The following is a 19,404-nucleotide window of genomic DNA, read 5'->3' as shown; positions in this document are numbered from 1 at the left end:
TATGGTAAAGAATAGGTAAGGAGGACAGTATTGTTTTTTGAATGGTTTTGAGGTTTTGAATGGTTTTAATTTTCTGGGTAGTTAGAAAAATATGTTTAGGTACATTGATTAAAATTTAAAAAGCAAACTTCAAACAAAATAGAATTTACAATTTCATTCACTAGAGGAAAAAATAAGGAAAACTAAAAGTTCTAAATAAGTTATCACAATAAATATAAATGTGATAAAATTTCCATGTTGAAAACAACTTCTCAGATTGGGTAAAGTAATAAAATTTAGCTCTATGATGAGTATAGAAGATGTACTTATAACAAGAAGAAAAAAGTGAAAAATAAAGGGAGTGTTTCCTTCTGGGAAGATGAGATGTTTTGGAACTACACAGAAGTGGTGATTATACAACACTGTGAATGTACCAAATGCCATTCAATTATTCATTTTAAAATAGTTTATGTTATTTCAATCATATGTGGAATTTGAGAAACAAAACAAACAAACAAGCACAGGGGGGAAAAAAAGAGAGAACGAGACAAAACAAGAAACAGACTCTTAACTAGAGAGAACAAATTAGTGGTTACCAGAAGGGAAGGGGGTAACAGGATGGGTGAAGTGGATGATGGGGGCTGGGAAGGGCACTTATTGTGATGAGTACTAGGCCATGTGTGAAATTGCTAAATCACTATATTGTACACCTGAAACTAATATAACACTGTATGTTAACTGGAATTAAAATAAGAACTTAAATAAAACAGTTAACTTTAGGTTTTGTGAATCTCACTTCAATTCAAAATAAAGGGACAAGAACGTAACAGATAAATGTTAGCCAAAAAAGCTTGTATGGTGATATTAAAATCAAACAAAATAGATCACAGCAAATGAATCAAAAAGGCTGGTCTTACATGAGTGTAGAAACAACCAGATATAATATTAACAAATTAAATTCAAGAGTAAAAAAAAAGTTTTAAAATACAACAGAATATTAAAAGAATATATTATAAGTAAGTAGAGCTTTATTCCAAGATCACAAGAATAATTCAACATTAGGTTTCCTAATATAATTCACTCCATTAGCAAATTAAGGGAAACAAAACCCTGGATGATCACAACGATAAACACTCCTTCCCCCAAATCCTATCTTCTAAATTCAACAATCATTTTTGATTAAAATAGGTACAAGTTAAACTTGCCTCCTTTAACTCAACAAAGAATATCTACCAGAACCTACAGTTGAACCTGTACTATCATTAATACACTGGAAACAGCCCAACTAAAGTTATGAGCCAGCCAAGGACACTCGTATCACCCCAATCATTCAACATTACACTGGTAGTCCCAACCTATGCAATAATGAAAAAAAAAGAAAAGTATAAATATAAATATAAAAAGGAAACGAAAAAAAAAGAAAAGTATAAATATAAAAAGGAAACGAAAACAATCCAGGGTGCCTGGGTGGCTCGGTTGGTTAAGCATCTGCCTTTGGCTCAGGTCATGATCCTGGGGTCCTGGGATCGAGCCCGGCATTGGGCTCCTCACTCAGCAGGGAAGCTGCTTCTCCCTTTGCCCCTCTCCTCCTCCTGTGCTCTCTCTCTTGTGTTCTCTCTCTCTCTAATAAATAAATAAAATCTTAAAAAAAGGAAAAAGAAAATAATCCTTATCTACAGATACTACTATAATTTACTTATAAAATAAATAAAACTATTAGAACTAGTAACTCAAATAAGATGGCTACACACAAGATTGAAATAAGAAAAATAACAGCTTCCTTATATACCACAAATAATCAGGAATTGATAAATCCAATTAATTTCTGACAAATCTCCCTTATCAAAATTAAGAATCCTTAATTCTAGTAAGAAATATATAAGGGGATGCCTGGGTGACTCAGTCAGTTAGGTGCCTGCCTTCTGCTCAGGTCACGATCCCAGGGTCCTGGGATTGAGCCCTGTGCATTGGGCTCCCTGCTCAGTGGGGAATCTGCTTGTCCCGCTCCTTCTTCCCCTCCCCCCACTCATGCTCTCTCTCTCAAATAAATAAATAAAATCTTAAAAAAAAAATACATAAGATTCATCTGGAAAAAACTTAGGACTCCAAAAGCATAAACTGACCCAAATAACTAGAGAGATACAATATTCCTAGGTTATAAGATTCAATATCATATTAATTTATAATATTATAATTAATTTATTTATACATAATTAAATTATCAAATTAGTTTATAAATTTAATACAACTCAAAGTTGTAAGGTGGTTTAAGGAACACTGATTCTGAAAATCACTTGTATTAGTGTAAATATACAAGAATAGTAAAGAAGTCCAAAAATCTGTAAGACTCTACTGGATATTAAATTTCATGATAAAGCTACAGTAATTAAAAGGGTTTGGAATTGACTCAGAAATAGAACAGATTGGGGTCAAGAAATAGTTACATATATATGAGAATATGATATGATTAATGGTGAGACAACTACATATCCATTTGGGGAAAAAAGTGAAATCACACACAAAAGGAACTTATAGCTTAAGATAGTAAATACTTTTAACAGTAAAAAAAAATTCTCCTATATTTTCTTCAAATATCTGCATAATCCTGGGGGTAGGGAAGCCATGTTTAAGCAAAGTAAACCCTAGAAGGCTAAATAAAGACAAAGGCTTAAGGATTTTATTTATTTATTTGTTTATTTATTTATTTAGAGAGCATACAAGCAGCAGGAGGGGCTGAGAGAGGGGAAGAGAATCTCCAGCAGACTCCACGCTGAGCATGGAGCCCAATGTTGGTCATGACCTCATGACCCTGAGATCATGACTTGAGCCAAAATCAAGAGTCTGACACTTAACCAACTGAGCCACCCAGGTGCCCCAAAGATACCAGTTTAGATTTCATGCAACTTAGAAATGTATTTTGATGAAAATGGCATGACTGATGCTATTAACAAGCAACAGAGAAAATTAATACCCATAGTATATAGGAAACTTACAAATCAACAAAGAATATAGAAAAAGATCAAGATATTATTAAATGATGAAATAGTTGCAGAATATATGTAACATGCTCATTCATGTATATGTGTCATACTGTATATTTGCATATATACAGAGAAAGGTCTGGGAGAAATGTGAATGGTAAGTACATCAAGGCAGGTGGGTAGATGAGGGATGGAATAAAGAACATAGGTTAGCAGAGACTTTCAGTTTTCATTCTATATATAAATGATTTGAAATTTATCTTTACAATGAGCACTTATTCTTTGCTGTAGGCTTCTTTACTTCCATTGACTCATAAATATATTCTTGTTATCAAAAAAGGTAAACCTATAAAAAGATAAGCAGTTAAAAAGCAAACAACCCATTCAAACACATTCACCAAACCAATCTTATTTCTCTCCTGGGAGGTAATTTTCATTTCCGTTTTCTCTCTTTTAGATCTTTAAAACATTTTTTTTTTTTAAAGAAAGAAAGAGCCCATGTTTTAAGTGGAGGAAAAAAACCAGCAGTTACCAAAAGAAGAAATAAATGGCTAATGAGCATATTTTAAATATTCATCTTTAATAATCACAGAAATGCAAATAAAAACAATTTGTTATTTTTCACATGTCCAGGGTTCCCCTAAATATCAGCTGATGTTCTTTCTGACTAGTGGTGTCTATGCCAAACTAGTTTTTATTATTTTGAGTATCTCCCACTCCAACAAAACTGGCAAATATTAAAAGAAAGTTTGATTATTTGCAGAAACAAACCCTGTTACACACTAAAACACCACTAGAGGAAATGCAAATTGGTATAAACTTTTCTGTACAACTTGGCAGCAGAATCTAAAGTCTTAAAAACATATATGCCAAACCACAAAAAAAAAAAAAGAAAGAAACTATTAGAACCAATAAATGAGGTCATCAGAATTGTAGGATACAAGATCAAGGATACAGAACTCAATTGGATTTCTATGATCTAACAATGAACAGTCTGAAAATGAAATTAAGAAAATAATTCCATTTGCAAGAGCATCAAATAGAATAAAATACTTAGGAATAAATTTAACAAAAGAAAAACAAGACCTGTGTGCTGAAAACTACAAAATATTGTTGGAAGAAATTAGAGAAAACATAATTAAATGGAAAGACATCCCATGTTCATGAACTGGAAAATTTAATTTTGTTAAGATGGCAATATCCCCCAAATTGATCTACAAATTCAACACAATCCATATTGAAATTTCAGCTGCCCCTTTTTGCAGAAATTGACAAACTGATACTAAAATTCATATGGAAATGCAAGGGACCCAGAATAGCCAAAAAACAATTTGGAAAAAAGAAAAACAAATTTGGTGCACTCACAACTTCTGACTTCAAAACTTTCTACAAAGCTACAGTAATCAGTAGAGTGTGGGACTGGCAAAAGGACACAGAATCAATGGACTAGAACTGAGAATCCAGAAGTAAATCCTTACACTACATTTGATTTTTGACAAGGGTGCCAAGACAATTCAAAGGGAGAAAAATAGTCTCTTCAACAAATGGTGCTGGGACAATTAGATATCCATATGGGAAAGAATCAACTTAGACCCCTCTCACACACTATATAAAAGTAACTCAAAATGCATCAGAGACTCAAAGGTAAGACAAAACTATACAACTTTTAGGAGAATACATAAAGTAAATCTTGGATTTACTATGGACCTTGGATTAAGAAAATCTTTTCAGATATGATATCAAAAGCATAAGTCACAAAAGAAAAAATATATATAAATTGGATTTTATCAAATTAAGAATCTTTGCACTTCAAAGGACACCATCACATAAAGCAAAAAGACGACCCACAGAATGGAAGAAAAATATCTGCAAATCATGTATCTGATAAAAGACTTGTATCCAGAATATGTAAAGAGCTCTTACAACTCAACAATAAAATAATTTTTTTAAATGGCAAGGGATTTGAATAGACATTTCCCCAAAGAAGATATACAAATGACCAATAAGCATATGAAGAGCTGCTCAACACCATTAGTCGTTAGAGAAATACAAACCAAAACCACAATGAGATATCACTTCACACCCCAGAATCAAAAAGACAGAAAATAAACAATCTTAGTGAGGATGTAGAGAAACTGGAACTCGGATTGCTGGCGGGATAGTAGTGTAGTGCAGCCACTTTGAAAACAGTCTAGCAGCACTTCAAAATATTAAACAAAGAGTTACCCTATGACTCAGCCATTCCATTCCTACGTAAGTGCCCAAGAGAAGTGAAAACATATGTCCACAAAAAAAACTTTGTTCATGAAGGTTCACAGCAGCATTATTCAAAATAGCCAAAATGTGGAAACAACCCAAATGTCCATCAATTGATGAATAAACAAAATAATATATATATAATACAATGGAATATTTGGCAATAAAAGGAATGAAGTACTGAAACATACGATAGCAGGAATGACCACTGAAAGCATCATGCTAAGTAAAAGAAACCAGACAGAAAAGACCACATATTATAGGGCCATTTTCGTGAAATGTCCAGAATAGACAAATCTATGGAGACAGAAAGTAGATTAGTGGTTACCAAGGGCTGAGAGGAGGGAAGAATATGAAGTAACTGCTAATAGGTATGGGGTTTCTTTCTGAGGTGACAAATACGTTCTAAAATAGTGGTACAAATCTGTGAGTATCCTAAAAACCCTTGAATTGTACACGTTAAAAGGGTCGATTTTATGATCTGTCTCCATAGAACTGCTTTTTAAGAATGCATATGCTAAAACTCACAGAACTCTACACTAAAAAGGGTGAATTTTACTGGATACCTCAATAAACTTGACTTCAAAGAAAATTCATAGACCTTTTATTCAATTCTAAGTACTCATCCTTAGGAAACGTTAAAGAACCACCAGAAAGAGTTAGCATAAAGGAAGTTTGTTATGTGTTTAAAGGAAAGAAACAGAGGGGCGCCTGGGTGGCACAGCGGTTAAGCGTCTGCCTTCAGCTCAGGGCGTGACCCCGGCGTTATGGGATCGAGCCCCACATCAGGCTCCTCCGCTAGGAGCCTGCTTCTTCCTCTCCCACTCCCCCTGCTTGTGTTCCCTCTCTTGCTGGCTGTCTCTATCTCTGTCAAATAAATAAATAAATAAAATCTTTTTTAAAAAAATAAATAAATAAAGGAAAGAAACAGGGGCACCTGGATGGCTCAGTCCTTAAGCGTCTGCCTTCAGCTCAGGTCATGGTCCCAGGGTCCTGGGATCGAGCCCCACATCGGGCTCTCTGCTCCGCTGGGAGCCTGCTTCTCCCTCTCCCACTCCCCCTGCTTGTGTTCCCTCTCTCGCTGGCTGTGTCTCTCTCTCTGTCAAATAAATAAATAAAATCTTAAAAAAAAAGAGAAATTAAACGAAATAAATAAAGGAAAGAGACATACCCTAAACACTAGGAGCCTGGATATTTATGGAATACTATGTGGCCATTAAGAATGTCCTAAGAAATTAATTATTAATGAGGAAAGGTCATTTATCAGGGCTCAGCAGGACACCCGGCACTTGCAGACTGGGTCATCCGAGTTGAGTTTAATAAAGGTGTTAGTTATAAAGCAGGGTGCAGGAAAACCACAGCGATAGTGCAGGGCCTGGCAATGGGAAGCAGCTGGGAGTGACGGGCTATCAGAGCCAGGGAAAACAGCTGTGCGGAGGGGCGGCCAGACAGCCCGCCTTCCATGGAGGGACAGTCAAGCTGCTCAGAGTCAGCAGGGAGGAGTCCCAGGGACTGAATACCCAGAACCCGCTCTCCTCTCACCCCGTAGCCTCCTGCGGGTACCACTTTTGATGAATCCAGTGACCCATCAGAGGGGAGCCCCTTGAGACAGTCCACACAAGTTAGCCTTCAGGGAGGAGAACAGAGTGGAGGAGGGTGTAGAGTGGATCTGAGGGACATGGGAGATATCCAGCACAGATGGCCAGAAAGAATAGTTTACAAGTGACTGCATCAAAAAAAAAAAAAAATTACAGATAAATGATACATAACCACTTGAAAAATTCTGGAATGGTTTATTCCAAGTGCTAAATAGTGATGCACTCAGAGTTTCTTAACAGTGGTGCTGTTGGCAATTGGTAAAGCAATTCATTGCTGGGGACTGTCCCAAGCACTTCAGGACATTTAGCGACCCTGACCCCCAGGGCACTAAACACCAGTAGAAGCTTCAGGTATTACAATAACCAAAAAAAAAAAAAATTTTTTTTTTAAATCCTATCCACTCCTAGTACCATGCCTGTTAGGAACCACCATGGGGGCTAGAATTACAGGAGGGTTTTCTTAACTACATTTTTCTATTTTTTCTCCAAAGACTAGGTATTTTTTTATGAAATGGAAACTATGTTCTTTTTTTTTTTTTAAGAATTCAACAGGATAGTATGATTTAGATTCCAGCTCTCAGTAAACTCTATTCGTCCTCTCCCACCTAAGCCCGCTCATGACAGTAGTATATGAAAGGTGACCTAACATTATTATACGGATGCTGTAATTCATTTTGAAGTCACCAATAACAGGAAGGGTGCAATTAACTCAGCTTCTGACAAATCACTTCAATTCTTCAAGTACTCGTAATTGTCATAAGATCACAGCATCCTACAAGTCACAGGTCAAGTACTGGATTGCTTCTAGCTTGTTATAAAACTTGAAACGGAAGGAAATGACTACAATTTGGTTTCAACACAATGTTACATTGGCACAGCCCAAAGTGTTTGAGTAGGTTAACTATGACCACTCACTCCTGGGGGAAAGCCAGGGCTAGCGAATTTGACAACAGATTTGGGGAAACAATGTGTTTTGTTCTCTATTATTTCATTTCTCCCAGATTCAAGCAGGAAGTCAGAGTCTCAGCAATTCTTTCTCTCAGTATTTGTAAACAAACAAGGCAGAAAGTAACATTCTTCTGGGGGCAGGTCTATCGTAATGCCAGGGTGGGACAGCAATAGTTTGAAACCTGCTCCCCTAACCCCCCCATAAAGAATCAGTGGTACCATATTGCATTACCACCAAGAAGCCATCCACGATAAGCCACATCCTGATTTAGACCTTAAAAGATGAACAGAAAAGTATCTTAGATCAATAAAGCATATATCGTTTAAAATGATCCTTCATATTTTTATTTTAGAAATTCTCCTAACTTAAAAGTATTTTTAATTTAATATGTTCACACTACTGATAATAATTTAAACCAGCAGAACTTTGTGGAAATTTCAGAATATGTAACAAACCCTTAACTTGTGTACTCTTTGACACATAATTGTACTTTAAAGAACTTTCCCTTGAGAAAAATCACTGGATAAATGTGGGAAGAGGAACAAAGAAGGAAAATTGCTATAGCACTGGCTATACTAGTAAAATCTAGAAACATGTTAGTTTTGCTTTTTTTTTTTAACTTTTATTTATTTTTCTTTTGAGAGAGAGAGCACGTGCGCGCGCGTGGGGAGGGGGCAGAGGGTGAGGGAGAGAGAGAGAGAATCCCAAGCGGGCTTCACACTCTACACCCAGCACAGAGCCCAGTGTGGGCTTGATCCCACAACCCTGAGATCATGACCCAGGCCAAAATCAAGAGGCAGATGCCCAACCAACTGAGCTACCCCGGCACCCCGAAACATGAAAATGGAGGAAATAAAATTCAGTACTTCCTTAAAACAGAAAACCATAATAATTGAGAGATCTGAGATCCTGAGAAATGCTTACGGTATGGTAAGTGAACACAGCATGTCACGAAACACAAACCCACGAGTAAAATTATAAGAAAATACATGCATAGAAAAAAAAGGGTAAAAGGAATTTCAGGAAAAACAAAAAAAGAAAACAGAAGGGTAAAAATCAATTTAAAAAAAATCTCCTTACACATACATGAGTTTTCCTGATTGAGAGAGGACACGAGGTCCTCAGTATAATGGAAGAAGATGGACTCAGAAGAAGGCACGTAGTGTGATCTGAGAGATCTCTTAGGAGAAAGAGTCTACAGGCTTTTAGAAGGGAAAGAAAAAAAAAAGGATGAAGAATTGAAATTTATGAAAACAAAAAACATAATAGCTCAAAGATAATGGAAGAATACTTCAAAATTCTGAAGTAAAACAATTTCCAATCTAACATTCTTTACCTAGTCCAACTACTAATTATGTGTAACAGTTAAATCAAGATATTTTGGAAAGACATAAATTTCAATTCACACATACATCCTTTCTCAGGAAACGACTAAAGTCCGTGTGGTTCCCCCACTGGGAGTACGGCAAAACAGAGAGGGACACTGGTCAGGAGAAGCAGGGGACCCAACCCAGAAGAGAAGGGCAGAGAAAGAATCTCCAGGGGGCTGCTGCAGGAGACCCCATGCTGTGTCACCTGTGCTCAGGTGAGCAGGCCAGGTGGGAGCAGGTCAGAGGCTCCCAGAGAGAACTGGTCATGAGATGATCTTGATAGAATCCCAGATGTCTCTCAGTTGCCTGGTAGGAGATTTCAACAATTAAGGTAAAAGGAGTGACTAAACAGCTTGAGAATGAAGAAATGAAAAAAAAAAAAAAAATACTGACTCCAGGGAAACAAATTGGAAAGGAAAGTAAAAGCGCTTCCAGACTACTCAGTGGCTCAGTTGTGAACAGCGTCGATGGTGTCCTAAGGTCAACACGACACCGGTTATTAATCTAACCTAAAATATAATGGGAGACAGGAAGGATGTATGTATAACACGGGGTGGGTGGGGTAGGTAAAAGGTGGTCTGAGAGCACTAAAGCCTTGTCTCTCAGAGGGGGAAGCCAGTGGATAATACTTATAACTGAAAAAAAAAAAAATCAAGGAACACATTATAAACATGTATGGTTCTAAGAGATTTGAAAGTGGAGACGGTGAGGCAAACTTACAACCCTGCCCCTAAGACTGACTCTTTAAAACGAGTGCATATATATGTTGTCAAAAATAACAATTAACCTATTGGAGTGGTATGGGTGATTTTTCCTACCTGTTTTTCCATCTTAAAAAAAATTTATTGAAATCTAAAAAGATACATGCAAAATATCAACCATTATGGTTATTTCCAGTGATGGGATTGTGGGCCATTTACATTTTGTCCTTCACTTTTCTATTTTCTGAAAAAGCGTGGAACATGGAGCATATTGATCACAAATCAGAAAACAAAACAGCCTCTCTTGCTGTTTTTTTTACTTTTACTCCATGCCTGGTCTGAATCCACCCCGGCGGCGAGAAGCCCCCATCTCTGCCTTTAGCTTTGTGCTGCCGGAGCAGGGGAGCATGCCAAGTACTTCATTCACACAGCAAATATTTGTTGAATTCCTATAAGCTGGGCCCTGCACGGTGAGTCCAATATCTTCGTTTGATTTATTGGGTTTCCTGAATCCTCAATACCAGCTGAGGGAACCAGCTGGGGGCTGAGCTGAGCCAACGCTTCTCAAACTTTCTGTGCATGGGAATCGATTCAGTAGATCTGGGGTAGGGTCTGAGGCTTCCCAGGAGCAAGTAAGCTACCTGATGTACCCAGGCTTTATTGGGGGCTTCTCAGAGAAAATTCTGGGTCTTCTGCCACGTCTATACCACCATAGCTCACATTCTCTAACTCCAGGTAAGCTAGATTTCAACTCCACCAATGTGTAAATGAATGTGTGTGACATGTGATGGAAAGGGGACAGGTTAGACAGCTGGGAAGGATACCCCTTAGCAGTGAAGAGCAGGGCCCTGGAGTCAGGCAGGCCTATGGGCTGAAGGGCAGTCCCACCACCCCCAGGTTTGACTGACTTCCCCTCTCTATGCCTCCGTCTCTTCCCATGTAAAGTGGAATAACTGAAGCTACCCTCACAGGGTAGGGCTGTTATGTGGGTTATATGAAGGCACAAAGGCATCCAAAGGTCTTGAGGGGACCCTGGCCCACGGTGAGGACAACAGACGGTAGCCACCACTAGCTGTTAAAGGGGCTCCAGCCAAGAAGGACTGGCTGGGACTTCAGGAGAAATCACTTGACCCCTCAGCTTCCATGTCCTATGAAGAGGAGAATGCACATGCCAGGCCTCCTCCCCAGGAATGTTCTGAGCCTAAACCAAGATGTGCACCGCACCAGGCAGAAAACCTTCTGGTCCTCAACGGAGCTGAGGCCCTCAGATTTTAATCAGTAAAAGTTTCTTAATTCACCTCAATTTTACTACCAGGGAGATAAACAGGCAAAGAAAAAAGTCCCCTCCGCCCCTCTGAGCTTTAGAAAGCTTTGCTTTTAGGGAGGAGGCAATCCACGTGGAGATCAGGCAAGGGAGGCATCAGGTGTCCGCGACACTCATTAACACAAACTCAACGCCCACCAAGCATCCCGCTCCCAAGATACGCCACGATCACCGAGAGGGCCCAGCAAGTCGGGTCTCTCCCCCAGCAGACATCCTGAGGGTCACGACCCTCTTTCCCAAAAGAGCGCAAGGTGATCGGACCTCGCCCGGAGAGGTGCTCTCGGAGTTGTGCACTCTGGGAAGAAGGCGAGACGGAGCCAGAAGGGTTCCCTGGCAGCGGGTCCGCGGAGGCACGCCGCCCGGGTCCCCCGGCGCCGCCCCCGCCGCCCTCCCCCCGCGCGCTCGGCACTCACGATCTCCGCCACGATGAGCAGCCCGGGCAGGGTGCGGAGGAACTCGCGGTCGTAGGCGAAGCTGCTGCTGCTGGTGGAGAAGTTCTCGGCGAAGGAGCTGGCAGTGGTGGTGACGGTATGCGAGCGGGCGCGCTGCGGCTCCTCCATCGCCGCGCCTCGGCCGGGCTGGCCCCTCCTCGGGGACCCCCCGCGCGTCTGCGGCTGGACGCGCGGCCCGGAGCCCTGGGGACACCGGCGGGGGGGAGGGGAACGCGGCGGGCGCGGGGAGGGAGGCGCGCCGGGGGCGCCCCCCGGGGCCAGTCCCGCCGCGGCGCGTGCAGTGCGAGTGCGCGGCGCCCCCGGTTGATCGGCGCGGGGCTCTCGGGCTGCGCGGGGGTCCGGCAGGAGAAGGAAACCGCGCGAGGGGAGACCGCCGGGCGGCCGAGCCGGGCGGCGGAGGCCGGGAGGAGGGGAGGGGGCGTGGAGAGGGGCGGGCGCGAGGCGGGCTGGAGAAGGACCGCCCCGCGGAGGCGCCGCGGACTGGCAGCCTCTTCACCTGTTGCCCGGGATGGTGCGTCCGGGAGGGCGCCGGGTCGCGGCCGGGGTCGCGGGGCGGACGACCCGGAGGGCGGCGCGGAGGAGAGGGCGCGGGGGTCCCGGACGCCTGCCGCAGCTCGCCCGCCTGGCCCCGCCCCCTCGCGCGGGCCGCTCCGCTGACCTGTCTCCTTCCACCTGGCGGCGGGGCTGGCGCTACGCGGCCACCGGCAGAGCGAGGCCCCTGGGGGCTCCGCGGCTCCGGGAGCCTGCCCCTGCGCGACAACAGAGGCCGGGGGTCGGGTGGTGACTCGAACGCGAGAAAGAGCGGCCGGAACTGTGACCCGGCCGGACCTTAGACCCGAGATCGATGGGAGGCCGCCACGACTGCCCGGGAGGCGGCCTGAGCTTCTCCCCCTCCCTGTGCGGCCGCCACCGAAGGCCCGCGTTATTTCCTGCCCCTCCTGCCGGGAACAATTTGAGGAACCAACTTAATCGCTGGGCTTCGAGGGCGAGACTCTTCCCGGCGCTCGCAGTGGCTGTATCCCGGATTCATGGAGTCTGGGTGCCGGCGCCTGGCCGGGAGACTGGACGGGGGAGTTATTTGGGGTCCCTGGTCAAGATGAATCAGTGTGACCATCCCGTCGCACTCGGAAGGAATGTTTGGGGGGGCGGGGGGGAAGCTTGAAAGGTGTGGGTTATGCAAAGCGAAGTTTATGACAAACGGGCTGTGCTTTCCTGGGATGGGGGAGGGGACGAGGGTGCCCCGGTGAGGGAGACAGCTTGTTATGGGGTCAGGTTAGCCCAGAGCTCCAGCACGGCGCTTGCGTTTTCCAGCTGCGACCAGGAGCCTATGGCTCCACCTCTTTCGGCCTCAGTGGTGCCACCTGTAAAATGAGGGCCTTGAGAGATTGGGCCTGTCGCCAAAAAAGAGGATCGTCTGGGGGGGGTCCCTTCCTCTCTTTTGTAAAAGGCTGGCAGGAAACGGATTTTATTCGGAAACCACCAGAAGGAAAAGAATAAGAATTTGGTCACACATAGAGGACTGCTTCCAGGTCACAGGGAAAGCCTTCCCTCTGATCTGCTCCAAGACAGATCAAAAAAGAGGCCAGTAGGACATTTTATTCACGAGGTCCTATCAGGTGAGAAGAAAGCAAAAACTGAATCTAATAAAACAAGGAATTCGATTCTTCTAAGTCTAGGGCCTAGTCAGGATTACCTCAGGGAGTAAAAGTTAAGGCTTCAACAGCATTATAAAGATGTGGGTTTGGAGAAATCCCATCCATGAGTGTTTACTGAGTATCTTGCGCTGGTGGGTAAACGCAACAAAAATTGAAATAATGGCACTATCCCCTAGAGCAATGGTTCTCTCACCTAGAAATTTGTCAGAAATGCAAGTTCTCAAGCCCCACCCTAGATCCATTGAGTCAGAAACTGAGGACAGAGCCCAAGAAGGTGTGTTCGTTTGAACAGGCCCTCCAAGGGACTCCGATACTTTAGAGAGCTTCTGCTTTAGAGAACCTGGCCATGCAGCTGGGAAATCAGGGGTGCACATAGGAGGTGGCTGGGAAAAAGTCTATGGCATCATGCATAACATTTAGTGAATGCAGGAAGACAGGAAGGAAGTCTAGACAACTCTATTTCTGTAATACAAAGGACAATTCCTTCTCAAAAAAAAAAAAAAACAAAAAACAAAAACCCTTGGGCCCAGGTGGATTTCAAAATTCAGATTTTTTTTAATTTAAAAAGGTAAAATATACGCAGACCATATACTACATAACACCCTTGGTGAGGTCTAGGGTGGCACTTTCATCAAGGCAGCCATTTTCTGCAATAAAAATACATAAGTGACACAAGTGTGTATTTGGGTTATCTATTGCAATATAGTAAGCACTCCCCAAACATTAGTGGTTTAAAATAACCATCTTATTTGCTCATGAATCTGTGGGTCAGGAATTTGGGCAGGGTTTGGCTGACAGATTCTTCTGCTCTGTGTGGTGTTGCTTGAAGTCATTCACTCGGCTGCTTTCAGCTGGTGGCTGGGCAGGCCTAGAAAGTCCAAAAAGTCTTCACTGACATTTTGTTGGCTCCCATCTGGCACTTCAGTGCTCTTCTGCGTAGCCTCTCTTCATGAAATCTGGGTGTCCTCACAGTATGGTAGGCTCAGAGTAGCTGGACTTCTACATGATGACTGTCTTCCAGAACATTCTAAGAGGGGCAAAAGCAGAAGCTGTAGATGTCTTAAGGCCCAGCCTTGAGAGCTACACAGAATCATTTCCAGCACATTCTATTGGTCAAGACCAGTGACAAAAGCAGCCTGGATTCAAACAGGGGGGAAATAGATACCACCTCTAGCTGGGAGAAGCGGAAAAGAATGGTGGCCATCTTTTAATCCATAAAGTAGGATAAATAAAGACCATAAATAGCATCACATCAGTTTAGATCAGGTTTTCCATAAAATAAATTTTCTGCAAACTTGAGAAGAAACTATTAGTTTCCAGCCTTTTAGATTCTAGAATTGCAAGCAAGCAGTTATGCACTGGATGCTGACAAATGGGCTGCCTCTTTCCAACTGCTGCCTAAGTTCAGGTGTTCCTCTTCTGTCTGGAATCCTCCTGACTGGTATTCCTTCCTCCAATAATACCATTATCCAAACTCCCCTCCTTCCTCCTGCCAGAATTATCGTCTTGAAATCCCAGGCTCAAAGCCGGGCTCATGTTCCTCTGTGCACTTTGTAAGGGCCTCTATTCGGTGCCCCAACCTGTCTCTTCCCAACCCATCTAGAATGCTTCCCATTCCAGCCCCAGGTACATTTTCGTATGTCCCTGTGGGTGTGACCACTTTATAACCAGCTTTACTCTCAACCTAGAAAGCTTCCTGCCTTCACCCACAGTTCAAAATCTGCATCCTTCAAAATCCAGTTTGCCTCCTTTTCTGTGATTTCCTCTGGATATCCATAAAGCTTGGTCTTTTCTTCTTTGCCTCAGAATTCATTAATTTTGTGCCCTTCTCTTTTCCACTTCTTGAGGGTCTATGAATGAACCTTTTTTCCCTCCCCCCTGCTATAGGAGGTATTGAATGAATATTGAAACCCAACTTTATTCTTAAGTGCAGAAAAATAGCCAGGAAAGAAAAGATAGGCCCTACTCTCCCATAAAAGACTTCATGCAGAATAAAGCTTTGAGTGGGGACTTGTGGGAAGCATATAATTGATAAAAACGGAGGAGAAGGAGCCTACAGGAACAGCCGAAGTGACACCAAAGTGCCAGGATGAGCGAATAGATAGAGGAATCAAGGTGACCTGTTTGCATGGAACGAGGGAGATGTGTGGTGTGTAATACGCGAGAGGGCTTATACAGAATCTGAGATATGGTTTCCATAAGACTGTATCACCCAACAAGCAAGTTTGAGACCTAGCACTTTCAAGGGTCCGTGGAGCCCAGACCATTCCATGAGGGCCCAGGGCTTATCAATAATTTGATGAAAGAAGCGGACGCCTTGTGATTTCTACCTGCTATCTGAGAGAGGAACAAGGGGCATTCTCATTTATAAAGTCGTTTTCTTTTTTTATTATCATTGAAGTATAGCTGACATACCATGTTATGTTAGTTTCAAGTGCACGACATGGTGATCTGACAATTCTATGCATTGCTCAGTGCTCACCACGGTAGGTGTCATCACCAGCTGTCACCATACAACATCATTACAGTATTATTGACTATATTCCCTATGCTATACCTCTTGTTTTCTTGACTTCTTTATTTTATAACTAGAAATCTGGACCTCTTAATCCCCTTTACCTATTTTGCTCATCCTCCCACCCATCTCCCCTCTGGCAACCAGGGTGTTCTCCGTATTTAAGAGTCTGGTTTTTTGTTTGTTCTTTTGTTTTTTAGATTCCACATATAAGTGAAATCATATGGTATTTGTCTCTCTCTCTCTGACTTCTACTTAGCATAATACCCTCCAGGTCCATTATGTTGTGGCAAATAGCAAAATTTTGTTCTTCTCTTTGGCTGGGTAAGATTCTATCCATATTCATCCATCTATCTATGGACATTGGGGCTACTTCCATGTCTTGGCTATCGTAAATAATGCTGCGGTAAACACAGGGGTGCATGTATCTCCAATTAGTGTTTTTGTTTTCTTTGTATAAATGCCCAGTAGTGGAATTACTGATCGTATCATAATTGTATTTTTAATTTTTTTAGAAACCTCCCTACTGTTTCCACAACAGTTGTGCCAGTTTACATTCCCCCCAGTAGTATGTGAGGGTTCCCTTTTCTCCACATCCTCACCAACACTAGCTTTTCTTGTCTTTTAAAAAATTTTTTTTAAATTTTATTTTAGAGAGAGAGTGCATGGGGGGGGGTGAGCAGCAGAGGGAGAGTGAGAGGAAGGGGGAGAGAATCTCAAGCAGACTCCATGCCCAGCGCAGAGTCTCACATGGGGCCTGACGTGGGGCCTGATCTCATGACCCTGAGATCATGACCTGAGCCAAAATCAAGAGTCAGATGCGTAACTGACTGAGCCACCCAGATGCCCCTTTATCTCTTGCCTTCTGGATGCTAGCCATTCTGACTGGTGTGAGGTAATATTTCGTTGAGGTCTTGATTGCATTTCCCTGATGATGAGTGATGTTGAGCATCTTTTCATGTGTCTGTTGGCCAGCTGGATGTCTCTGGAAAAACATATGTTCAGATCCTCTGCCCATTTTTTAATCGAATTATTTGGGGGGTGTGTATGTATGTGTGTGTGTTGAAGTTTTTAAAATATATTTTGGATATTAGTCCCTTATCAGATATGTTATTGGCAAATATCTTTTCTCATTCAGTAAGTGGCCTTTCTGTTTTGTTGATGGTTTCCTTCACTGTGCAGAAGGCTTTATTCTGATGTAGTCTCAATAGTTTACTTTTGCTTTTGTTTCCCTTGTCTGAAGAGACATATCTGGAAACACGTTGCGAAGGCTCATGCCCAGGAGATTACTGCCTGTGGTTTCTTTTAGGAGTTTATGGTTTCAGGTCTCACATGTAGATCTTAAATCCATTCGAGTTTATTTTTGTGGATGGTGTTAGAAAGTGGTCCAGCTTCATTCTTGTGCATGTAGCTGTCCAGTTTTCCCAACACCATTTATTGAAAAATCTTTTCCCCAGCATATACTCTTATCTCCCTTTGTTGTAGATTAATTGACCATATAAGCGTGGGTTTATTACTGGGCTTTTTTTTTCCTGTTCCGTTGATCTGTGTGTCTATTTTTGTGCCACGACCATACTGTTTTGGTTACTACAGCCTGTAGTATGTCTTGACATCTAGGATTGTGATACCTTTAGCTTTGTTCTGCTTTCTCAAGATTGCTTTGGCTCTTTGGGGTCTTTTGTGATTCCCTACGGATTTTAGGATTATCTGTTCTAGTTCTGTGAAAAATGTCATAGGTTTTTGATAGGGATTGCACTGAATCTGTACGTTGCTTTGGGTGTACAGCATGTTTTCATGGATTCTCCAAAAGATACCATTTTCCCTTTGTAATTCACAAGTAACCTTGCATTGGAGAAACCTGCGGGACACCACCAGACATCAAAGGTACCACCAGACAGCATGAATGTCCTAATACGATGCATTGAGAAGGAGGCATCACTTTTGTGATACTTTTACCAAAATGAATAACCCGAATTTAATCACAAGGAAAGAATAGACAGAACAAAATTAAGGGACATTTTAAAGTTCAGTGTCAAGGTCATGAAAGACAAAGAAACACTGAGGAACTGTTCCACACTGCTAGAAACTCAGGAGACCTGACAGCTAAATGCAATGGGAAATCCTAGATTGGATCCTGGGTCAGAAAAAGAACATTAGCGAGACATATGGTAAAATCTGAATAACTTTGTATATTAGATAACATCATTGTATCAATTTTAATTCTATGGTTTTAATCCTGGTACTCTCAATACGTAAAATGTTAACATTTGAGGACTCTGGGTGAAAGTTTACAGCAAATCTTTATTCATTCATCATTCATTTATTCATTTATTTATGTTGCAACTTTTTTGTTAGTCTGAAATTACTTCAAAAGGAAAAGTTAAGATAAAACTAATTTTAATTTATGGTTGATTAAGAATAAAGTTATTTAATTCCAATTGTAGCTCACGTTTTCCAAACACGTTTGATTTGGGGGTTTATCTACCTTACAACTTCCTGCCTCCCCTCCTCTTAGGAACACATCCTGTAGGGAAACCAGGAGCTTGGCTGAGAAGTAAGAATGTACTCCCACTCCAGTCCGAAAGCTACCGGGAGGTCGGGTCTGGCTTCAGTCTGAAAACAATGGAGGTAGGGCCCAAATCCATTTGCCAACAAATCTCTGGGTCTGGGATTTGTTTGGATTCTGAAAGGTTCTATCAGTATGAACAGAGGTTTTAAATCCTCTGGGGTTAGGAGATAAGGTAAGACAAGCGAATCAGGCTAGATTTATTTCAGAATGGCTTCTCGAATTGTATTCTTCTGAACCAGACACCCTTGAGCTTAAATATTAACTTTGTAGAAAGTTCTTCAATCATACAAAGGTGTATATTCACTCCCATGTTTTTTGAAATATATGACCTCCTGGGTTGTACTTTCATTTGTCTGCTTTAGTACAGAAAACACACAGGAACCAGAAATATTTCCCTTTCCTATTACCATAAGGCAACATTTGGGAATCTGGGAATGCAATAAAATCAGCACCCAACTTTCAAACTTGGTTGTGGAGAATGCAATAGAGAGTAGTGGGGTCTGTGGTGAAAAAGAGCTCTAATGCTCTGAAGGGCCCAGCTGCGTTTCTGCTCCACCTGATTGTTACCATGTAAGAATTTGGGCCCTGGTATCATTAGCAAATCTGATTTTTATATATGGGCAGCTAATGTACATTATTTTAAAACTATATATGCCACCTTTGTGGGCTGAACAAACATATCTGAGAACCATCAGTTGGTCCCATCTGATTCAGGCAAAGGGAGAAGGCCCCCTTCTGCCTCTCTAGCCCTTTAGACCCCCAACTTGCTCTGGGAGGCCCTGTGGAGGCCTGGGGCATGCAGAGTTTAGGTAGAGAGGGTGACTCTAAGAGCAGAGGAGCTGGAGGGAACTCTAAGGAGAGTGGTGAGTGAAATGTGAAATAAATGGAATGGTGCTAAGGGCAGAGAGGGTTTTCTGAAGCCAAGGAACGTTAAGACTGGGAAAAGGTCACTGTCCCTTCCCTTCGGGAATATGTCTTCAGGAGCTGGACAGTGAGCGGGGTGGGATCCCTGCCAGGCCAGGGTGGGCCCAGGGGCAACCAGCATAGGGGGAGGG

At 42.2% G+C, this 19,404-nt stretch overlaps 2 protein-coding genes across 2 annotated transcripts in view; both read right to left on the bottom strand.

The window, feature by feature from the left end:
* The window catches only part of CMTM8 (CKLF like MARVEL transmembrane domain containing 8), a 104,738-nt gene extending 92,943 nt beyond the window's left edge, over positions 1-11,795 (bottom strand). Inside the window, exon 1 of the mRNA XM_040636899.1 lies at positions 11,572-11,795. Within this exon, the coding sequence (XP_040492833.1) occupies positions 11,572-11,718 (147 nt within the window). The 5' untranslated portion in view covers positions 11,719-11,795. The remainder of the gene's footprint in view (positions 1-11,571) is intronic.
* A 996-nt stretch (positions 11,796-12,791) lies between these two features.
* The window catches only part of GPD1L (glycerol-3-phosphate dehydrogenase 1 like), a 119,208-nt gene continuing 112,595 nt past the window's right edge, over positions 12,792-19,404 (bottom strand). The window contains exon 8 of the mRNA XM_040636898.1: positions 12,792-14,292. Coding sequence (XP_040492832.1) covers positions 14,265-14,292 — 28 coding nt within the window. The 3' untranslated portion in view covers positions 12,792-14,264. The remainder of the gene's footprint in view (positions 14,293-19,404) is intronic.

This window comes from Ursus maritimus, unplaced genomic scaffold (assembly GCF_017311325.1).
Source record: "Ursus maritimus isolate PB19 unplaced genomic scaffold, ASM1731132v1 scaffold_20, whole genome shotgun sequence".
Lineage (NCBI taxonomy): Eukaryota > Metazoa > Chordata > Mammalia > Carnivora > Ursidae > Ursus > Ursus maritimus.
The sequence above is the reverse complement of the archived record's forward strand: the minus strand, read 5'-3'. Positions and strand labels throughout refer to the sequence as shown.